The following is a 21,037-nucleotide window of genomic DNA, read 5'->3' as shown; positions in this document are numbered from 1 at the left end:
CTCTGAGCTATCAGCATAGAGCCCAACGTGGGGCTCGAGCCCATGAACCGTGAGATCATGACCTGCCTGAGCCGAAGTCAGACACTTAACTGACTGAGCCAACTAGGCGCCCCCAAACTTTTTTTTTTAAACTTTTAATTCTGGGGTTGGTCACAGAGATCTCTGAAATTCCCCAAAGCACAGATTGTAATTTTTTCTCATTTTAATTGGGTTTGTTCTAGAACTGCAAGCCTCACATTCTGGTAGCATGAAGATTCCCCACAGCCCACTCCAAAAGTTCTGATTCAGTCCATCTGACTCAGTCCATCCACCCAGCAATGGTTTGGGGCCCAGAATTACTAAACACCCCAAGTGATTCAATAATCACATGTCATAAACATTTTGATCATATCCATTAGTAACAAATTGTACTAATGTAGCACATGTTAAGTATATTATAAAACATACTCAAAAAATAGAGGGGCATCTGGGTAACTCAGTTTTTGGGCATCTGACTCTTGATCTTGGCTCAAGTTATGATCTCATGGTTCATTGAGATCAAGCCCCATGTCGGGCTCTGTGCTGACAGCGCAGAGCCTGCTTGGGATTCTCTCCCTCTCTCTTTCTGCCCCTCCCTCACTTGCATGCACTCACTCTCTCTCAAAATAAATAAATAAACTTTAAAAAATAGACACTTTTCAGAGGATAAGATTTAAAAATAGAGGATTAAACAGCCTCTTGTCTCCCCCCTAGATTGCTCATGCAGTGTGCACATCTTTCATTGAAGTGGTTTTTCAAACTGCAGTTGTAACCAGTAAGGGTCATGGGATCTCTTTAGTGAGACAGGACCAACATTTTGTGTAAATGAAATAGAATAGAAAATATCGAAGCACTCCATGTGATAAAGATGGTTTTGTGAGTTTTATTTAGTAAAACGTACACTAGTAGGTTGTGTGAAACGTTCCTTACCCTGTATGATGGGGATCTTGATCAAACAAGTTGTTGTGAAAGCTGCTGATCTAGAAGATGGTAGAAGATGCCTGCAATCACAGCCCTCCTGTTTGCCCTTATGTGTACAACGTGTAAAATGTACGTTGATTTTTCCTCCTTCTCTGGATCTCCATGAAGCCTTTCTGTACTCTGAGGGCACTTTTATCTTAGCTGTGTTTCCTTCCAGGAGGATTTTGTAGCTGCCTTCCACATGCAGCTGGGTGCACCTAAGAGAATCCTAGATGCAAAGCCTTACCATGCCATAAGCACCTAATCTGGGGATTGGATGCACATCCTTTCCCTTGAACTGAGAAGATGTTATATCGAACTCTGAAGAATTGTACCTTGGGTTAGATCTACATTGGGTTGTTTTGAAAATAACTCTGGCCTGGAACTTCAGAAATGGTAGTTGAAGTTCACGTTTCTAATGAGGTCATCACTTCTTCCAGTTCCGTACCAGTGCTCTGAGTAAAAAAGAACGGTTGCTTTTTTTAAATGGCCTTCTTTATTGTGATGTAGCGTGACCAAATGAGCAAGTGGCAGTGCCCCCATGTATTTTGGCACTGTTATTGGCAGTCCATAGATAGCAACCTGTTGTTACTCTACCTGCATGATGCCTCTTGTTCAGTCTTCAGAGCAGTTTTCTCTGTGAACTAAAGAATGCAGTCTTTTTTGCTGTACCCTCTGATACGTTGCATTTACTTGACCTCTAATGAGATTTCTTCATTTTCAGAAGGTCATTTAAACCTTCCCCACAAATAATGGCACCTCAAAAGTATGTCACCTCAACAGTGACAGCAGCCTTTAAAAAATTAAAGAAGTCAACTTTCTTTCATTTTTAGTTAGAATTACACTTCCTCATGTTTCAAAATAAAAATTTAGATATAATGAATGCTTTCAAGGGAGGAGAAGTGCTTATCCAAAGAGCAGTAAGGGAGATAAATTATTGTTTTAAATCTCTGATAACACTAAACTGCATTTTTAGGAAATTGACATTTCCATTCCTCCATCACAGTAGCCGTATAACCACGTGTGGCTGGTGGCTAACGACCGTGCTGGACAACATGGATAAGGAATATTCCCATCATCACAGGAAGTTTGATTTGATGGCTCTGAACTAGATTTTTTTTTTTTTTTTTTTTTTTTATAAAAGGAAAGATCCAAAGTATAGGTCAGAAGTAAACTTTTATTGTCCAACACAAAGATCTCTGCCAGTAACTTTTTGTAGTTTTTTTTTTTTTCCTTTTGCCAGTTTGGAATATATTTTTATTGTGATTGGTCAGTTTGTACATATGTAAAATATAGATGCTCAGTGTATTATAGAACTGAGGAGAGTTTCTGTCTTTCTGTTGATCCCCACTTTCATATTTGTATAGAAAAGGCAGTTTCTTGAGATTGAAAGAAATTATTGAAAGAAAATGTTCTGTGTTCTGAGGTTTTTGAAAGGTTGATAGTTCACACTTAATGTCAGTTAAAAGGGAAGTTTTGTTACTGCATGGTCTCAATGAATTTTAGGTAATATTTTCATGTAAATATGGTATATACATGTAATAATGTTGACTTAAGAAGTGAGCTTAATTTTAATGTGTCTTCTGTTTATTTAATCATGCTAAAGAATGAGAAAGTAAATCCTTTATGCAGTTTATAGTCTCATGCACGAGTTGTTGACTTAAAAGCTTTGACAGATGGGACAAAGGAAAAAAGTCAAACTGAGCAATGGGTGCTTTGGTGGGATTAAGAGGATTGGTCAGGCAGGGGGTGGGGGGGATAAGAAAATCCTGTGCCCGGGGACTGCAGGGGTGAATCTCAGAGGCTGGAAGTGACTGAGAGGCTGGGCACGTCACCGTGTCTTTGGAGGATTTTCTTGGGATTGACGAGAATAATTTAGGAGTGACCCTGCTTTTCTCGCAATCTGCTCAGCTTCGATGTTCACGTCGACAGGCTGAGGTTGTTGGCAGCAAGATCAGCACCGAGCTTGCTAAGGCAAATGGCGGCGATTGCTTTTGCTCCTCGTGACCTGTGGGGATTTCCTCATCGGGAGATGAACCCTTGGGGGCATTAAGGGTACTGAAATTTCATCACAGGAGATGTGCAAACAGTGTAGCAAACAGAAATCATCCCAGGCTAGGGTTTTTTAATCATGTCGGTTTTAGCCAGAAGTCAAGCGATTTTTGCTCTTGAGTTTTAAAAAGTTGGGGGGGGGGGGTGCCAAATTAAAAGGCTGGGACAAGATTATTGAGTGAAATTTTCAATTTTAATGTCACGATGGATTTAGTTGTGCAGTATGCTCACCTTTAAAACCTGTATGTATCTAGATGACAGAAATTTGAAAATTAATCAACCAAATGATACGGTGTTAGTAATATGCTTTCATTTATATTTAAAATATACAGCGCTGGAAATAAATGTTCATTTTTGTTGCCGAAAGAATAGTTTTACATTTTATAATTATGGTGAATGTAGAAAAAAGAGGAAAAAGTATCCAGCTTAGGATACAGCCGAACAATGCAGGGCATGCAGTTATTTTAGTCATCTAATATGTCAGCATTCAAGAATCTGAACCGATTGTTTAAAAAAAATCTTGTACTTTGTTTCTTTTGTTGCTCATTTCCAACTTTGTCATCTGTCAGAATGCAAAAAAAAATTATCCTTCTATAACCATTGACAGGATAACACAAAAGCTGTCTCCAGGTCGATATTTTGCAGCAATATTTTTAACATACGAACAGTAGTTTTTATAATTTCACCTTGGTGCTCAACCATTTATTATCGTATCAGAAGCATGTCAGTAATTCCTTTCTAAATGTCTGCTTCTTTTAGCGCTGAGACCCACATCAAGGGCTTCACACTGAACGATGCTGCCAACAGCCTCCTCATCATAACGCAAGTTAGGCGGGATTATTTGAAAGGTATGTCACAATGCTTGACCTTTACGTCACATTAATGCCTCTGCAGATTTTTCTTGTAACGCCCTTCGAATACTTGGATAAAGGAGTCCATTTAGCAAATTACCTGCTTATCAAGAGCCTTTTGTGGTAGCTGAGAGACGTAAATTACTGTACATGCATTTATAATACAGCTTGAATATGAATGTACTTGTCATTTGACCACTTAGTCCAGTTTCCATTCCATTTAACACAAGATGGGTTTTCTTAAGATGAATCACAGCTCTTCAGACATGCAAAATTTGTGTTCCAGAACGAGAGAAAGTACAGGCTTTCAAATGCGTTAAAATTCACAGCACAAGTCATTTTGCTTTGGAAATTAACATACTTTAGAGCATCTGAAACAATTCCCAGCAGTTGTTTCTTGCATATTGTGTTGGTTGTGTGTGAGATAGCAAATGAGTTAAATTGAGTGTTAAATGTGTGGGGTTGTGCACCAAATGATTATAATATTGATTTTTAAAACTTAATCTAATACTTTTTCAATAGTTCATAATACCAACAGCAATAAAATACAGTGTTTGGAGTTTAGAGTTTAGTGTTTTTAAATTAACGTTAAGAAAATAACCCCAGAAAGCTGCGGAGAGGACTTTGGGGAAGACTGGAAAGGGGGCCGTTTGTTTGGTAGAGGGTATTTGTGGATGGATTTGGATCTGGAGATCTTATGAGTGAGCTCCCCAGGAGGAAAACGATGACTCTCTTAAATGTAGGTAAGCGTCCTCTCTCAGGCTTTACGTTTGAATTTTAGTCAATACAGTAAAACCATTAAAACCACAGTTTTCCAATCTAACAAAACCCACGTAGGAAATCTTTAAGGAACGTTGAAAAAACTCTCACTGTTCAGTATGGTGTCTCCTTTATTCCTCGCTCTGTAGTAATGATGTGATTCTTCACTTGCACATTTATAAAATAATTTCCCATGCCTGAGAGAAAGTTGTTAATTGTGCATCTTTAATGTTGGCCTGTAATATTTAAATACGCTGGTCTTTAGAGGTCTTCTCATTGATTAGGACAGAGTAGGTAAATGATGATTTTTCTCTTTTGCAAAATTTCTATCACAGCACTCCACAGGCAGGGCCAGCCCATCTAGACAGTCCTTTTGGACAGGGCTTGTTACTAAAACTTTAAAAGCTGTCATTTCATTTTCAATGTAAAAAAAAAAAAAAGGCTTTTTGTCAAGTTGACATTTAATGTAGAATGAAAAAGAGTTTTAAAACATTGTAAGCTTGCTCCCCATATAAATATTTCTGTAGACATGGAGATAAAGACACAACATTTTTTTAATTTTGAGGGGTTAATTTTTGAGCTGAATCTGAACTGAATTTTTTTAACTTGACTACTGTCCTTCGCTTGTATATTAGATACCCTATGAAAACTACAAGAAACTTTACGATGTGATTTCACGTCTACACCTCTCAGTTGTTCAGTTCAGCGGGAAGTTGGCCGAGAGTGGGAGCCCTGCCACACTCCCGCCTCCAGCCCCCATGCCACCGTCGCCGTCAGCTAACCTGTTAGAGTCCTGTGGTCGTCGGCAAGGATGGCAATGGTGTTGGTACAGTCCCCATCTCCTTATCTTGCTCCATGGCTGACTAGGGCTCCCAGTTTTTAAAATTCCCTTCTCTTTTTCAGGTTTCTTTTTCTCAACGCCATCTAAAGCAGAAAAATAAAGCCAGTTCAATCTTAATCTAATTTTATAAGCATATACTGTTCTGGAATATTAATAGCTGATTTATATGGCATCTTGGCAATATAATCAGTGTTACTAGTAAATTAAGGAGACTGTGAAAAGGACTCAGGGGGAGAGTGTGGATGGGTACCGTTTGAGTGTCTCTTGGGTCCTAAACTATATGGAAGGCAATTCCTTTTCTGGGAATTTGATTTAGGTTCTAAGGTCTCACGTTCCCTTTGAGTGGACATACAATGGTCTGTTGTCCCAGTCCTTCTCTCTCACTCACACATGCACCCGTAGATGCAGGTGTGGGGGTGTTGGATTCTTGGGTTGCTGTCTAGCAATATGACCTTGGGCAAATTATTTAAACTCTGTTGTCTCAGTTTCTCACTTATAAAATTGGTACTTACTTCAGAAGGGTGGTTGTGATTGTAGCTGCTGACTATTGTGTCTACGTGTAGTAAATGCTCAACACTATTGTTATCTTGTTTTTGGTACTGTTTTGATCCAGTCGTGGGAAGATCCTCCCTAGCAGCCTGTATTCTTAGTTAAAAGAATATTTTTAAGTTGATTATCTATGTGTGACTACCAGTTAAAGAAGATTTTATCAAGCTTGTTTCATAGATTATATTATTAAAACAATATCAATAACATTTTGTTTCCTAGTTATACGTGTGTATTTACAAAATATTAGAGAATGTGCCTTTTGAAGTACCTATTTTTCCCATTTGAGAATCACGGATTTGGATTTTTTGTTTGTAGTAGTTAAAAATTGTTTCCTCAATAATAAACACTGAGCGTATTTTTTTTTTTTATTGTAGCACTTTTAATAGACTGTTTAGTTATTCCCTTTCCCTCGTTCTTCTGTAAAAGATAGGTTTGTTCTCATTTGGAAGCTGCCTTCAGAGTCTCCATTTTTTCTAGGTTACATTGCTTTAATTCTAAAAAGCCGTGAAGTTTTTCTTGATAGCAGTAGTGATTGTTAGGCTAAGTGTACCACTTTACTTTAATGTAATGATTTCGCTACACTGGCACATGAGTCAGTAAATCAAGATATTTCATATTTATCCGTAATCAAGTACTTACAAGTATGATACTTAAAAAAAAAAAAAAAAACCTGTGGCTATATCCATGGGAATCTGATGATCTTTATTTTCTATAGCTACCAAGTGTTCAGTCATTTAAAATGAATTTGTTAGTGTGGAAGTTGAATGTTCTAGTTTGGCTGCTTCTGTGTAATCGCTCCTGTTTAGAGAGAGACATTGTTTCCAAAGATGAATCTTTGGGATATTAGATTTGGATAAGCAGGTAATGTTTGAATGTAATAAAATCTGGTAAAGTATGAATGTGGTAGAAGTTACAGTATTTATGGAGACTCTTTAATTTTTAAAATTATTTCTATTTTTCTGAACTTGTCAGTTTCCTTAAAATTGGTCACTAAATGTTATCCCTGAAGGGAACCCATATTCTGTCAGTAACATTTGTGTTTTCTCTGAGATTTAAAGAAGAAATTTCTCTGGCCTCTGATATTTTATAGATAGCCAAATAGATCATTATTTTTTTTTAGGTTTCTCATAAAGTATTAATGTTTTCTGTAATCTAGAATAAATTATTCATAGCTTTTTGTGTGTAGCCATTTGGTACTCGTATCTAAAAGCTGGTTTTCAAAATGCATTAGTCAGTACGGTTCATAAAAGAAGAACTCTGTCGCCTGCTTTTCTGTTGTAGAGGCTCTAAAAACGCTAAAAACCGCCTTAGATCTGGAGCAAACACCTTCTAGGATAGCAGTGACCCGCCTTATTCAGGCATGTGCCTTGAAGGGTGATGTAGAAAGTATACAGGAGATTCAGAAGATGGTAAATGGACTTGAAGATTCAATTGGACTTTCAAATATGGTTTTCATCAATAACATTGCTTTGGCACAAATAAAGAAGTGAGTATTTTCAAGTTTCTTTTCTTTCACTGGATACCAGAAGGAGCATTATCTCAAATACCACCTTTAAAAACTTTTCTTAGGCTATTAGAAGCCGTATCAACACAGAGGAAATATTGATGTCAGTTGCTGATTGTCCTCGAACTATTAGGGAATAATTATGTGTTACAAAATGTGTTTTAGCTTTAAATTACACCAACGAATGACATTTATCGAATTTTTCAAAATTGTGAAACTTTCTCCATGGTGGTAACTTTCTTCATGTGCATGCCAGGCCCTTGTGTTGAAACACTGTTACGAACGTGAAAAATGAGTTCATATGATTGTCAGCAACACTGAGGGTGACACTCTGCTAGAACATTGTGAGTGCGGAGGGGCAAGCAAGCTTGTTAAAAATAGGCATTTCTGTTTCCCCCACCGTCCTTCCCATCCCTGCTGTCAACACACATGCATAGGAAAAGAGGTGTTTAGAGGTGGTTCTTTTACCATCACCTCTAGATTCCTTATGGAGACATGCCACTGTAGCAGTAAATCAGAACTTGATTTTTATTAACGTCTCTAGCAAAGTACGTTGCCTAAGTTAAAGATTCATGGGATAATTATGGAATTGACACTCTGCGTGCTTTGTTCTTGACTAGTTAATCACACATACAGTTGATGGGTTGCGATAATCAAAATATAATGTTTGTTTTTGCAGGGTCTTTTGTTTGTTTCTATTTCTTTGGGCAGAAAAGCTGTGTTTTGTTTTGTTTTTTCCTTTTAAAATGGTTCCCATCCCCTGCCAGATAGAACTTTGAATTTTTCCTTAATAAGAGGATGTGATTATTTTAGGTTAGAAGATCAAGGAAATTATCCAAGTAAGATCTGGATGAATTTTAAAATGCTACCATATTAAACACAGTTTTATATGATGTAGAGAATGTGATTTTATTCACTATTAAAGAACTATCTCACTGAAACCCATGAGAAAAACTTACTGTAACAGGGTGTTCATTTTTATTAGAGGATTCTTATGTTTTAGGTAAGAATTCCAACAAAAAATTGATTATTTGGATTCTGAGTACCATATCATGACTGTAAAGTATCAGTTAGGAGTACCTTGGCCAAAAAGATAGTCATACAGATCATTTTTTATCATAACTTGTTAAATAGGGCCATGTAATTGATTTTTTTTTTAGTGTAAAGGTACTTTTTTCTGAGAATTTTAGTATAAATTAATTATTTTTCAAATGTATGATACCTGACAAAAACAAATTGATGTGACTGGTTGAAAGACATGCAAATAGACCTTCGAAGACCTCAGCAGCAGCTTGAAGAATCCTGAGGTGTTATGCAATTATTATCTTCACCTCATGCAGCAGGAAGCAGTTGTAGATCAGAAAGCTGAAGTTAGAGCGCTTAAGTTTTCATTTGATACCCAAAGAGCTACAAAATCAAATTAAATATTTAAGGTAAACTATTTTCTTAAGGAACTGTCATTAATTAGCTGTTTGATCTTGTCTCTAGGGCAGTGTTTTACAATAAGCAACTACTTCGATTATTGTAGCATAAACTGCCTAGCGATTGCTTTTGTGACCTAAATGTGCAGGTCAGCTTTGCCTAGTGGTTTTTATCTGGTTAGTTGTAAATCTGTTTTCCCTTTTTCCTAAAGTATTTGTATGTGTCAATCTCTTAAGGTCTTATACTGAAACTGCCTACAAGATTAATACAAAAGCAAATACTTCTTTAATAATTTGTTTTACTCTTTGACAGCAATAACATAGATGTTGCAATTGAAAACATTGAAAATATGCTTACTTCTGGAAATGAAACCGTGAAACCCCAGTACTTTGGCTTGACATACTTATTCAGAAAAGTAATAGAGGAGCAGTTGGAACCAGCAGTTGAAAAGAGTAAGTGAGCTGTTCTTGCTAAAAGAACACAGAAGCACATTTTCTGTCTGGTGAGGCTGGACCAGGTTTCTTTGGTGGATGAGTTATACTACAGTTTAAACAAAAGAGTTTTCTTACCTGTTATTTTTTCAGTAAGCATCATGGCAGAGAGACTGGCCAATCAGTTTGCAGTTTACAAACCTGTCACTGATCTTTTCCTTCAGCTTCTGGATTCAGGCAAAGTGGATGACGCCAGAGCTCTCCTACAGGTAACGAGTCACCACATCTGGACAGTGGGGCTTGTGGCTTATGGGAAATAAACTGAGAAATTACTAGACCTAAGTATAGGGTAGCATACTGGAAATAGAGCATGGTGGTGCTAGTACATTTAAATTCACTGTGGATCCAGGTCACATGACAAAGACTGGCTTGTAAGCGGGAGGTTGTTGGTTTGAAAGATGCCAGACTGGACTAGAACTGCCCTTAGATTTAAGGGGGAGTGAGGGAAGATGTGTTTTGCTGAACGATTTAAAGACAAATGCTTTTGTGCAGATAGGTAATGCAAAGCCCTTCCTTTGATTTCCTACTTTAATTTCTCTAATGCTCTAAAGACTGCATCACCATGGCAACACAGTTTGCAAACAAAAAGTAGGAAATGTTTGCTTTTCAAGTACAGCTTCTCACTTGAATACTCAAACATTCTCAGTGCCTTATTCAAGGTTTATTAAGAGTTGAATTTGCTTTCTATTCACTTGTGTGTCACAGACACATTAAATGACAAATGCAGGTCTCTGTGGCCCGCACTTGCAGTTAAATTAGCAATCTTCAGGGAAGGAGACAACTGCATTCATGCCATTTTAACAGCACTAAATATAAAGCTGTGCCAAGTGCCGACAGAACGGTGGGTGATCGGAGCTGCCACTGGCAATGTACACAAACAGGCACCGCTGGGGAGCCCTTCCCAGCAGGTGGCAGTCAAACAGTCACCGTGATCCCGCCAACAGCAGTGTTTGTGTAGACTCCCTGTGTCAAATTGAGGCCTGGGACCAATTTCTGATAGTAAATAGTACTATATTCCATTCCATTTTTACGAGCTGCGAAACATATTAAGTGGTAGATGGGGAAGGGGAAACCGTACCCCTGTGCTGGAGCCCTAGTTTTAATCCTTGAAGTTCAGCTAGTTTGACAACAGAACCTAAGCCATTTTTAAAAGGAGTTCTTGAGAAATTCCTGTGTGAACAGTTTTGCAAAAGGTGGAAATTGGCATGTGCCTCTGAGGTTTTTTGTTTGTTTGTTTTGTTTGTTTTTTTTACTTTTTGTTCCTGGACAGAGAGAAATTCTAGTTAATTGGGAATGTTCTTGTTTGGTTTGGTTACTTTTTTCTCCTCTCCCCTTCCCCGCCTTTTTTTTTTTTTTTAACTAAACAGCAAAGGCAGTTGATCATACATAAGGATTTCAGGAATCTTTTCGTGGTTTTGTCTTGCTGCCTTTAGTGTTAAAAGTTCTACCTAAAAGAAATAAACTAAAGCTTTATCTTTGCGTGTATGTGTATGTATCTGTACGTATCTAAGTGTACCTACCGGGGGGGTTACGTGTCTCTAATTATACATGTGATAGTATTCACTCCATTTCAACACACTATTTTGATAGTTCTTCAGAAAGTGGCACTTGCTGTTTTATCTGCCAGCTTGTCCTGAGCCATCATCGCCCTGGCTCTTAGCGTGCACAGCGGCCAGCGGGTGAGGTGGGTGCCTGTGCCCTCGGAGCCGCACTCACACGGCGGCCTCTGCAAGGCTCTTGGTGGCAGCTGTGCGTTGAGACATCGGCCACGGTCTCTTCGTTGTCAGCCCCTTCAGCAGACAGATGCTTTGGATGATAAACCCTTCACCTGTCCTTTACCTGCTTGTCAAGCAGTAAAAGATTATTCTTGCCACGGTGAAGAATATTTTATTCACAGATGTCGAAAACATCAGTTTATAATGTAAATGCTCTGTGTGTCCCCAAAAGTTCTTTTTATACTATCCGTTTTAGTATTGACAATGTTTTAAAGCTTTGAAAGAACAGTGTGCTCTTAGAAACTTAAGAGAATGACATCTGTGATGAGTGTAAACTAAAATATTGTCTTGCCATATTTGATTTTACTATAGCATCTAAGATGGGATAGACACTTGATTTCTCTGGTCTGTCATATAAACTTTTTTTTTTTGAGTTTAACTTTTGTCTCTTTCTCAAGCGCTGGCTGTCTGTTGCAATGAAAGCCTTTTATAAAATAGAGAGATTGAAATCAGTCCTTTTGTATGCATAAGTGTAGGTAATTATACTTTAAAGAGAACTTGCTTTGTACATTTTAATTTTTATAAAGAAACGAGCAGTTATCTCCCTGACACCTTATTAAATGTATAATTAACCTTATGATCCCTAGCTCACTTGTGAATGCTTGGCAGAATAATTGGAGAGGAATAGTGCTTCTTTTTTCCCCTCTTTCTTTGCAGTCCTAAACCTTATTCTGTGGTTGTTGAAGCATCAGTTTAATTTTTCCCTTTTCTTTTTAAACAAACTTCATACTCGCGGTGCCAAGGACAGCACTCCACTCACAAAAGCTTGGCATAGCTGGAGTTTGTTTTCTTTTTCTTGCCTTAAAAAAAGTGGTTGACAATTAGGCCTTCCTGTTGGTAATGACACATTACTGTATTATTGTGAACTTTGTTAATTGGAAATATTCACCTTGGTCTCCTTGTTTATCAAAAACCTTCGCTTACTGAATAACGTTTCAATTTTTAGAGATGCGGCGCAATTGCTGAACAAACTGCAATTTTCTTGGTGTTCTGCGTTAGGAGTTCTCGGAAACCAGGAAAGGTACTGTGCGGGATTTGCTGGCCAGTCAGGGAGGCTAGAAGCCAGGACCTGAGTTTCACAGAAGAGCTTGTTGGTTCAGTGCCTTACATAAAAACACTACAGAGACCGAAGATTTTGCTTGTCTATACTTGTTCACTTTTTTAGATACTGAGACAGAGTCAGTCCAGGCTCCTTTTGTCCTGGAAATGCAAAACACGTTCATGCAGTGAATCGCCCGTTCATGTAGTTGTGTGTGAAGAGCCTCAAGAAAGGGCCCTTACAGGGGCACCCAGCTGGCTCAGTCGATGGAGCGTGCGAGTCTTGATCTCAGGGTTGTAAGTTTGAGCCCCTCGTTATAAGCAGAGATTACTTTTAAAAAAAAAAGAAGAAGAAAGACAGGGCCCTAGAAAGGAAGATAAAAATCCTGTTGCTTAGGTCACTTGGTCCATTTAACAGTGGGGAAGCCCTACAGAGGGAGCTGTCCTCCTGCAGAGCGTCTCTGTGCTGGTGGCTATGCCAGCCATTTCTCAGGTCCAAGCCGTCAGGTAGATGAGCCACTTGGCTTTAAAACTGGCACGTGCCGCAAATTAATGTTCTCAATTTGTGTGGTTACCTCATTCACACTAAAAAGCTCGTGTGTGTATGTGTGTATAAAACAAAGCCAAGTCCTATTTTTGATGTGAAAAAAAATAAAAGTACAGTTCCAAAAAATATTAGTAGGTCTGATTTTACCTCTGAAGCAACATAAACCTCATTGTCAGTTTATTTGGGCACATACAAAGTTTTAAACCAAGTGCCAGTTGTAATGTTTGTTTTATGCAAAATATTTAGGTTTCTAGTCTGAGTCTGTCTAGTTCTCCTTAATTTCCCTCATACTAACACACTGGTTTTGGGGTGTTTTTAATTTACCCAGTTGCACTTTTTATCTCTTACTCATATTTATTTACAGCAAACAGCTTTTCAGAAGTACTTATTAGTTGCTCTTTTTCCTTTCAAAGAGCCTTTTTTTTTTAATTTGTGGATTAAAAAGTATAAGGAATCTAAAAGGCATTTGTCGCTCTACACACGGGTCTGCGCCCACATGCCAAGTACCTACTGCCTTGCTTGGAAGATGGACAGGAAATGTACAGTAAAACATCTGTTGAGGACGTTCCTCCCAGGAGACTTTAAATTGCAGGAAGTCCTGGAAGGATGCAGGTCCAGATATATAGGTTGAGAAAACATGTAAAAAGTGAATTAGGATTTTTAAAAATTCCAGTTACAGTGTCTGCCTGTTTGACAGTAGAATAATTAAGCCAGGTAGTATATAAAACCCATCCTTTGTTTATCCAGCAATATTGGAATGTGTTTGGTTACTCACTAGAGTATGGCAGGTCTGTCTTCACTATAGGAGCCAAACCCATTGGCGTGTCTAGATACCTCTGAAAGTAACCAAGTAAACATTCCAGGGATATCTGGAAATGCTCTGTTTATATTCAAAGCATGAAAACTCAGAAGGACTGAATTCTTCACATTTTGTTTAAAAATCTTGGCACCTTGAGACATCGTTGATATCTGTTTCTGCTCTTTAGGATTTCCTAATTTCTTGGTAAGGTTACTAGTTGACAAAAGAAGCAGTCTTTATGATATTTTAGAAAACAGTTTATAGAAGTGTAAGTGGAATTGCACTAACTTTTGAAAAATGTTTGTTTGGCTGTCAGTTATCCAATCAACAATAAAATACTAAGATACACTAGAAGGGAAAAAAGTTTATTAAATTGAATAGGCAGTTCTGTTCTAACTGTTGTGAAGATTCTCTGATATAATGTACGTATACCAGTGTTTTATTTCACTCTTCTTTTGAGCTGTGGTAACATTTCCTGTATTTAATTTCCTAGGCATCAACTCTGAAATCTTTGTTAGAATTGATTCCTGAATTAATTGAAAAGGAAGAAGCATACACTTCTATCATGAAAAGCTATGGTAATAAGTTTAATCTGACTATGTTATATTTAAGTCATTTAGATATTTGTAGTGTTGTCAACTAAGTCTTTGGCTCAAAGACAGTAATCCTAAATATCAGGTAATCATGATATAAATAATTGACTTAGCTTCAGAATATGTTTTAAAAGCACATTTAAGAAAAATAGGTAATTATTCATCTAATTTTATCACTGGGCATCTTCAGAGGAGCCCAGCTTTGTTGAATAGGATCCCGGGCTCCTGGCAAGACTTGGAAATCCACTTGAGTGCACACACTGGGAACCAATCCAGTCTCCCCAAGGCCACCTGAAACAAAACATGAGATAGGCACATATTTGAGACTGTCATGTGACTTGCCTTCTTGCCTCTTCAGTACCCTCCCCACCTGCCTACATTTCTGAAATAACAGACCTCTTCATTAAAAGTGGGCCTCAAGATTTTACTTTAAACCACAGTTGAAATTCTACTCTTTTAAGCACTTTGCTCCCTGATTGCCAGCTTATCACACATGAAAGGGAGCCATGCTAAAGTTTCCTCAGTAGTCAAGATAAATGTAAGCATTTCATTTCTAAGTGATGATCACCTATCCACCTGCCACGAACTGATTTGCTCACATGAGGCAAAGGCTAAATAAAGAATTGCTTTGTTGATTTTATCGTTGTCAGGACAACAAACTGCAATCAGAATTAGTCAACTGGTTCTTCGTTTCTCCCCACCTTACAAGGTGACCGTGATCTATTTCAAAATAGAGGCAATAATCACAAAATTTCTCAAAGTTCCATTTGGGGGATTGGGAGATGTTAAATAATGACTAAATACCACAAAATAGTGTCAAACAGCATAAAACTGCTACTAACTTTTGTAATCCCACTTGGGAATTGAGACAGGAAAGAGCAGGGAGACCAGGAAGGTAGTGAAAGGCAAGAGGGAAGAGTTTTCTGAATAGCTTCCTGGAAGATGGTAGAGTTTGGGCTGTGCCCTTGACAGTGTCAGGGAAAGGATTTGGTCCCTGAGGGAGGATAACAAAGGATTTATAGATAGGAAATTGACTTCACCCAAACTGCAAAGATCTGTTCAAGCCCAGTGAGAGCTGATGAGTCACCCACACTCGCTCCCTTTTCGGAGATCCTGAGATTGATCCCTAGGCTTCTCCTATCCATCCTGCAGGCTTGCCCTGGCTGTGCTGGAGTTGGGATTGGTTATACAGCACTGGTGTAGGGTAGGAGATTGTTAGGTGCTTAAATGTTAAAGAGTTGAGTTACCAACAGTGATTGTTACCAGAGACCTTGTGATCCCAATAGTAAACCTCAAAGTAAAATTTCTGCACATCAGCTACAACTGGAAAGCCAGCTAAACTTAGCTCCTAGGCTACTTCATCATCCATTTAAGTGAAATATTAGTGTAAGTCGTTAATGTTAGGTAGATGTATGTAGTTTTTTTTATGTAGATTGATTAACATATTTAGATTATTTTTGTCATTGTAGCTAACTATATATCCCTCATATTTGCTTAGTTTACAATAGGAGAATGTATTGAAAGTCTTTTTGGTGGTGTTTAGCTGATGATCTTCACCATGATGTAGATCTAGATTTCCACATAATTTACATGACCCTCCCCACAACAATCCTTGAATTGGCTTGATTTCGCAGTGTGGATTAAGGGGTGCCTGGGTGGCTCAGTCGGTTAAGTGTTCGACTTCGGCTTAGAGCGTGATCTTATGGTCCTTGAGTTTAAGCCCCGCGTAGGGCTCTGTGCTAACAAGCTCAGAGCCTGGAGCCTACTTTGGATTCTGTCTCCCTCTCTCTCTGCCCCTCTCCCACTCACACTCTGTCTCTGTCTCTCTCAAAAATAAATAAACGTTAAAAATTTTTTTTTTTTTTAAGTATGGTTTTAAGCAGAAGAGTGTTGAATGGTGTATGTTTACTTTGGTTTATGGCCACTTTAACTATCCTGGGTCTCTTAATAGCCTTATTTATCATCTTCTCTTTTATACTGAATAATGCTGAGTTAGAGGTGTGGGGAAGAGCGAGGGAGGGAGCTGGTAGTTTCTGAATGTGGCTTTTTGCTATAAGTAGTTAACTATTCATTTGCCTTGGGATAAAGGGATTCGGGAGTCCTTGAACGGCTGTGTTTTGAGAAGAGAGTAAGGTAGGTGGTCTTTATCTATGATTAATATCTTTTTTTTCAGTCTTAGACAAGGATGCTGCGTCTGCTAAAGCACTGTATGAAAATTTGACTGCAAGGAATATAAAATTGAATGATCTGTTTCTAAAGCGTTATGCAGTTTTGCTGAAGAATGCTGGTGAGCCTGTCCCTTTCACCGAACCCCCTGTGAGTATTTCTTAATTAAGGAGAAAAAATACCTCTACAGATTTATGTATGCTTCATATTAATGTGTAAAAAAAAAATAAGTTGAATACTTAATTACATGAGGATTAGATCTCTGTGAAGAACCCTCAGGGGAGAACTTCAGGAACTGAATAGTCCTGCCGTGAGTTTGGCTGTGGGAGAATGTAGCACTCTGGGGCTGAGGTTTAAAACACAAGGTCAGTCTCAGACCTTCAACTATAGGTATGGATTTATCAAATGTCCTTGGGGCAGTTCTCTCATCATTTCAACTTGAAATAGGATTTAATGGCCTGTATTTCAATAGCCTAGTATATTGTGTCCCTATTAATTACTTGTTCATTTTAAACAAGTTGGTTTTTATTTCTTCATCTAGGAAGGTTTCTTTTTTTATTGAGGTGTAATTGACGTAACCTTATAATAGTTTCAGAAGTATACGTAATGATTCGGTATTTTTTTATAATGATCACAGTAAATCCATTAACATCCACACCACACATAGTTACAAATTTTTTTTTCTTGTGGTGAGAATTTTCAAGATCCACTCTCCTAGCTACTTTAAAATATGTGGGGCACCTGTTTGGCCCAGTTGGTAGAGCATCTGACTCCTAACCTCAGAGTTTTGAGTTTATGCCCCATGTTGGACGTGGAGCCTATTTAAAAAAAAAAAAAAAAAAAAAAGACATGCACTACAATATTCTAGCCCTATACATTACATCCCCATGATTTAATCATTTTATAACCAGAAATTTATACCTTTTGACCCCCTTCACCACCTGAGGCAACCACAAGTCTGTTCTCTATATCCATGAGCTTGGAGCTTTATGTTTTTTGATTTTTGTTTTGTTTTTTATATTCCACATGTAAGTGAGGCTATATACTATCTACCTTTTCTGATTTATTCCGTTTCGCTTAACGTTCTCAAGGGTCCATCCATGTTGTTGCAAATGAGAAGATTTTATTCTTCTTGTGGCTGAATAATAATCCGTTGTATGTGTCATACATATATAATGATTCGTACATCACATTTTCTTTATCCATTCATCCGCTCGTGCACACTTAAGTTGTCTCCGTGGCTTGGCTACCGTAAATAATACTGCGGTGAACATGAGGGTGCATGTCTTTTCAAATTGCTGTTTTTGTTTTCTTTTGGTGAATACTCAGTAGTGGACTTACTGGATCATATGGTATTTCCATTTTTAGTTTTTTGAAGAACCCCTCCATACTGCCTTTTCCACTGGCTATACCAGTTTGCATTCTCACCAGCAGTGCACGAGGGTTCCCTTATCTCCACATCCTTGCCATCACTTAACTTCTTATCTTTCTGATACTAGCCAGGTATTAGGTGCTACCTCATTGTGGTTTTGATTTGCCTTTTTCCTGATGATGAGTGATGTTGAGCACCTTTTCTTGGGTCTGTTGGCCATCTGGAAGTCTTCTTTGGAAAAAATGTCTGTTCAGGTCCTCTGCCCATTTTTAATCGGTTGCCCAGTAAATTTTGTTTTGCTTTGTTCTAATAAGAAATCATACATGCCAAATTCCTCTTTATTGTGTCATTAATTTGCAAGTTAGTACACCATGTTTATTTGAACCCTCCGTACCCAGGTGTAAATACCTATGTGCCCACACAGTGGAGGCTCTTGGTGCTGGCTTTAACTCTGGACTTGGGGCCCTTGAACTGGTGATTTCATGAATAAAAAGGAGTGCGGAGGCTTGAGAAGACAGCAGCTGCCACGGGCCCGGTGGTCTTTGCTATCACTTTGCAGCATTTTATGACTTCTGAGTTTTGTGCCATCAGCTCTTGCTAGAAACTGTACCTGTAACTTCCCTCCCTTTTTGTCTCAACAGGAAAGCTTTGAATTTTATGCAAAGCAGCTAAAGGAATCAAGGGGAAATCCTCTGTGAAATAAGCAGTCACTACTTTATTTTGTGTGTATTTGTGGTTCAGTGTCTAAAATGTTATTTTTTAAATATATTTGAGAGGACAGAATAAATGAAAAGTTACTTTGTGTATTTTTTTTATTCATAAAGTACATGTTCAACACCTTATTGACAGCAATGGCGTTCACTTAGTCACTAGGCTTTGTTGGGGTTTTGCCTACGACATAAATATACGGCATTTTCTTCATGGTGTCTGACGTTTGAAGCTGTACCTTTTCAAGGTTCTTCTCTCAAACACTCTTGATGTCTCCCCTGCTCTGTTTTGTTCATTATTTTCATAAAATGTTATTCCCTTATTTAAGACTTGCTTGTTAATATTGTTTATGTGAAAATTTTGGAGCTAGACAAAATGATGCTCAGTGCGCCTTCTAAGGCTTTACTATTCTATGATAGGAAATTCTCTTCATGTGTGAAACCCTGCATAATTTTCCAATTTTGTAAAATGCTGGCACTAGCAGCCATGTTGTAAGTCATCTAGCACTTGTTTTCCAGTGGAAAGCAGAAACTCAGACTGTTGCTTGCTCTTGGTCGGGGTGCTATTTGCCAACGCCTGGACACTCCCCACTATGCTTTCCCTTCTATCGCGAAGAATTCCGAGGGCCTCTGTTCATAGATGCCTCTGAGTCCTAGCCATGACTTTGGTCATGAAGCTGAGCAGCGCATTTCCTCTTGTCTTGGTTTCGGGTGTTTGTCAGCATAGGTACATCCCATACCAGGCTTGTTACTTCATACTCATCCTATGAATATGTGATCTTATATAGGAAGGAGATTGTGGTTTGTATTCAGTTTTGTCAAAGTTATCCCCAAATCGTTTAGCAATTACTGTAAAAGAATGCAGGCTGGGTTGTGAAACAGTTTACCATTACAAAAGTATCTTAATATGTAACAGTGACCTATTTGGGGATGAGGTAGTTGATTACCAAGAAAGCTGAAAATGTTTTATTGGAGGTTTATCCTTGTTTTGGCATATTGCTTCTCCCGTTTGAAATCAGTGGTTCCCACTATCTACATGAGGGGAGACCTTGCCTTGCAGGAAGTAAGCTGGCCTCATGCTGGTTGTGCTGCTAACCTGAGTCTTCATGGAACCAACCATCCTTCATCTAGAGCCTGCAAGTAGCATGAAAGAGGAGGCTGAAGGAAGGAAGCCAAGAAGTAAATGTCATCGTGGCATTGTTTCCTTTGTCTCTGTTTTGTGCAGTTAGACCTAACGCATCAGAGGCCTCAGCCAATGTCGAGTCCTGGCCTAGAGGACTTAATGAAGCTCTCCTTTGTTTGCTCCAGGTGTAGGACCCGTACCTGTTGTGGTTTTGATATTGTCAGATTTGCCAAGAGCCTCACTCCATCAGTGATTCCACTGGCCTTATTTTTTGCAGTTACACTAACCAAAAGTTAGTTGAGCAATATTTTTTTACTGATCTCCATTGAAACAGGTCTCTCAGATGAGGCACGGCCTTGGGGCTTACCCTGGACTTCTCAGTTGCCTGGGCCAGAGACTTGAGAGTACAGAATATAGTCTCACTTGTATGAAGTGACTCTAAGCCAGCCTTGTATATGGACTCTGATAAAACGCAGGGTAGTACAGAGGAAATAGCATTATCTAGCATTCTATTATTATTATCTATTATCTATCATTAGCACTCTGAACAGCACTATAACTGCTTCCCCCTCGAATTTAAATATTTAAAATATAATTGTATATTCCAGGTGGGCTAATAAATGCTTTCTAAATGTCTAATTGCAAAACTGAAACAAATAGAGAGCAGACCCAATTCTAGAACTCAATAATGTTTTAGACTAAAATTACAAGGAAACAGTCTAAAAAGTAAACATCATTGTAAACTTTTGGAAAGTACAGTGTTTTATATGTAATTGTATGTTCATGTATTTGAACCTAATATAATTTTATTGTGAAATGCTTTGAATAAATTGTACCCCAAAAACCTGTGAGCTTCCTCATTTTTAATTTTATCAAATTTTTGTATAACCACTTTTATCATTTCAAGGACTTTAGTCTTAAATTTTTTTTTTAATTTTATGTTTATTTTTGAGAGAGAAACAGAGTGTGAGCAGGGAAGGGACAAAGACAGAGAGGAAGGCACAGAATTTGAAGCAGGCTCCAGGATCCGAGCTGTCAGCGCAGAGCCCGATGCGGGGCCTGAACTCATGAACTGTGAGATCATGACCTGAGCCGAAGCTGGACGTTTACCCGACTGAGCCACCCAGGTGCCCTGTAGTCTTAAAATTTTAAATTAAAAATTGTGTGGTGGCCTCTGTTGCGACCAGAATTTCTTTGTTAAAGGTGTATGGTTTGTGTGTGGAGAACCAAATGAAATCATAGCTTCTCTGTTGTAAGGACAAGTGGATATTTAATTTGAGATCTCTGAGGTACAAAGTTGGCAAGAATTAGTAGAGTTGGACGCATGGTAAGTGGACACTGAAAATGAAGGGGGTTTTATCTGCATTGAGTGTCAGCAGCATTCCACGCCGTGCAGGTGACTGGGACCACCACGGATCAGTCCCGGGCACACTTCCCTCCTCCCTACCCTCCTGTTCCTTTCTTGGGCGT

At 38.4% G+C, this 21,037-nt stretch overlaps 1 protein-coding gene across 1 annotated transcript in view; it reads left to right on the top strand.

The window, feature by feature from the left end:
• The window catches only part of LRPPRC (leucine rich pentatricopeptide repeat containing), a 111,272-nt gene extending 92,738 nt beyond the window's left edge, over nucleotides 1-18,534 (top strand). Inside the window, exons 31-38 of the mRNA XM_047852743.1 lie at nucleotides 3,790-3,878; nucleotides 7,312-7,516; nucleotides 9,269-9,408; nucleotides 9,541-9,656; nucleotides 12,169-12,243; nucleotides 14,100-14,184; nucleotides 16,373-16,515; nucleotides 18,379-18,534. Coding sequence (XP_047708699.1) covers nucleotides 3,790-3,878; nucleotides 7,312-7,516; nucleotides 9,269-9,408; nucleotides 9,541-9,656; nucleotides 12,169-12,243; nucleotides 14,100-14,184; nucleotides 16,373-16,515; nucleotides 18,379-18,435 — 910 coding nt within the window. The 3' untranslated portion in view covers nucleotides 18,436-18,534. The remainder of the gene's footprint in view (nucleotides 1-3,789; nucleotides 3,879-7,311; nucleotides 7,517-9,268; nucleotides 9,409-9,540; nucleotides 9,657-12,168; nucleotides 12,244-14,099; nucleotides 14,185-16,372; nucleotides 16,516-18,378) is intronic.
• The last annotated feature ends 2,503 nt before the right edge of the window (nucleotides 18,535-21,037 follow it).

Source organism: Prionailurus viverrinus, chromosome A3, assembly GCF_022837055.1.
Source record: "Prionailurus viverrinus isolate Anna chromosome A3, UM_Priviv_1.0, whole genome shotgun sequence".
Lineage (NCBI taxonomy): Eukaryota > Metazoa > Chordata > Mammalia > Carnivora > Felidae > Prionailurus > Prionailurus viverrinus.
Note: the sequence above shows the minus strand (reverse complement) of the source record. Positions and strands in the feature narration are given on the sequence as shown.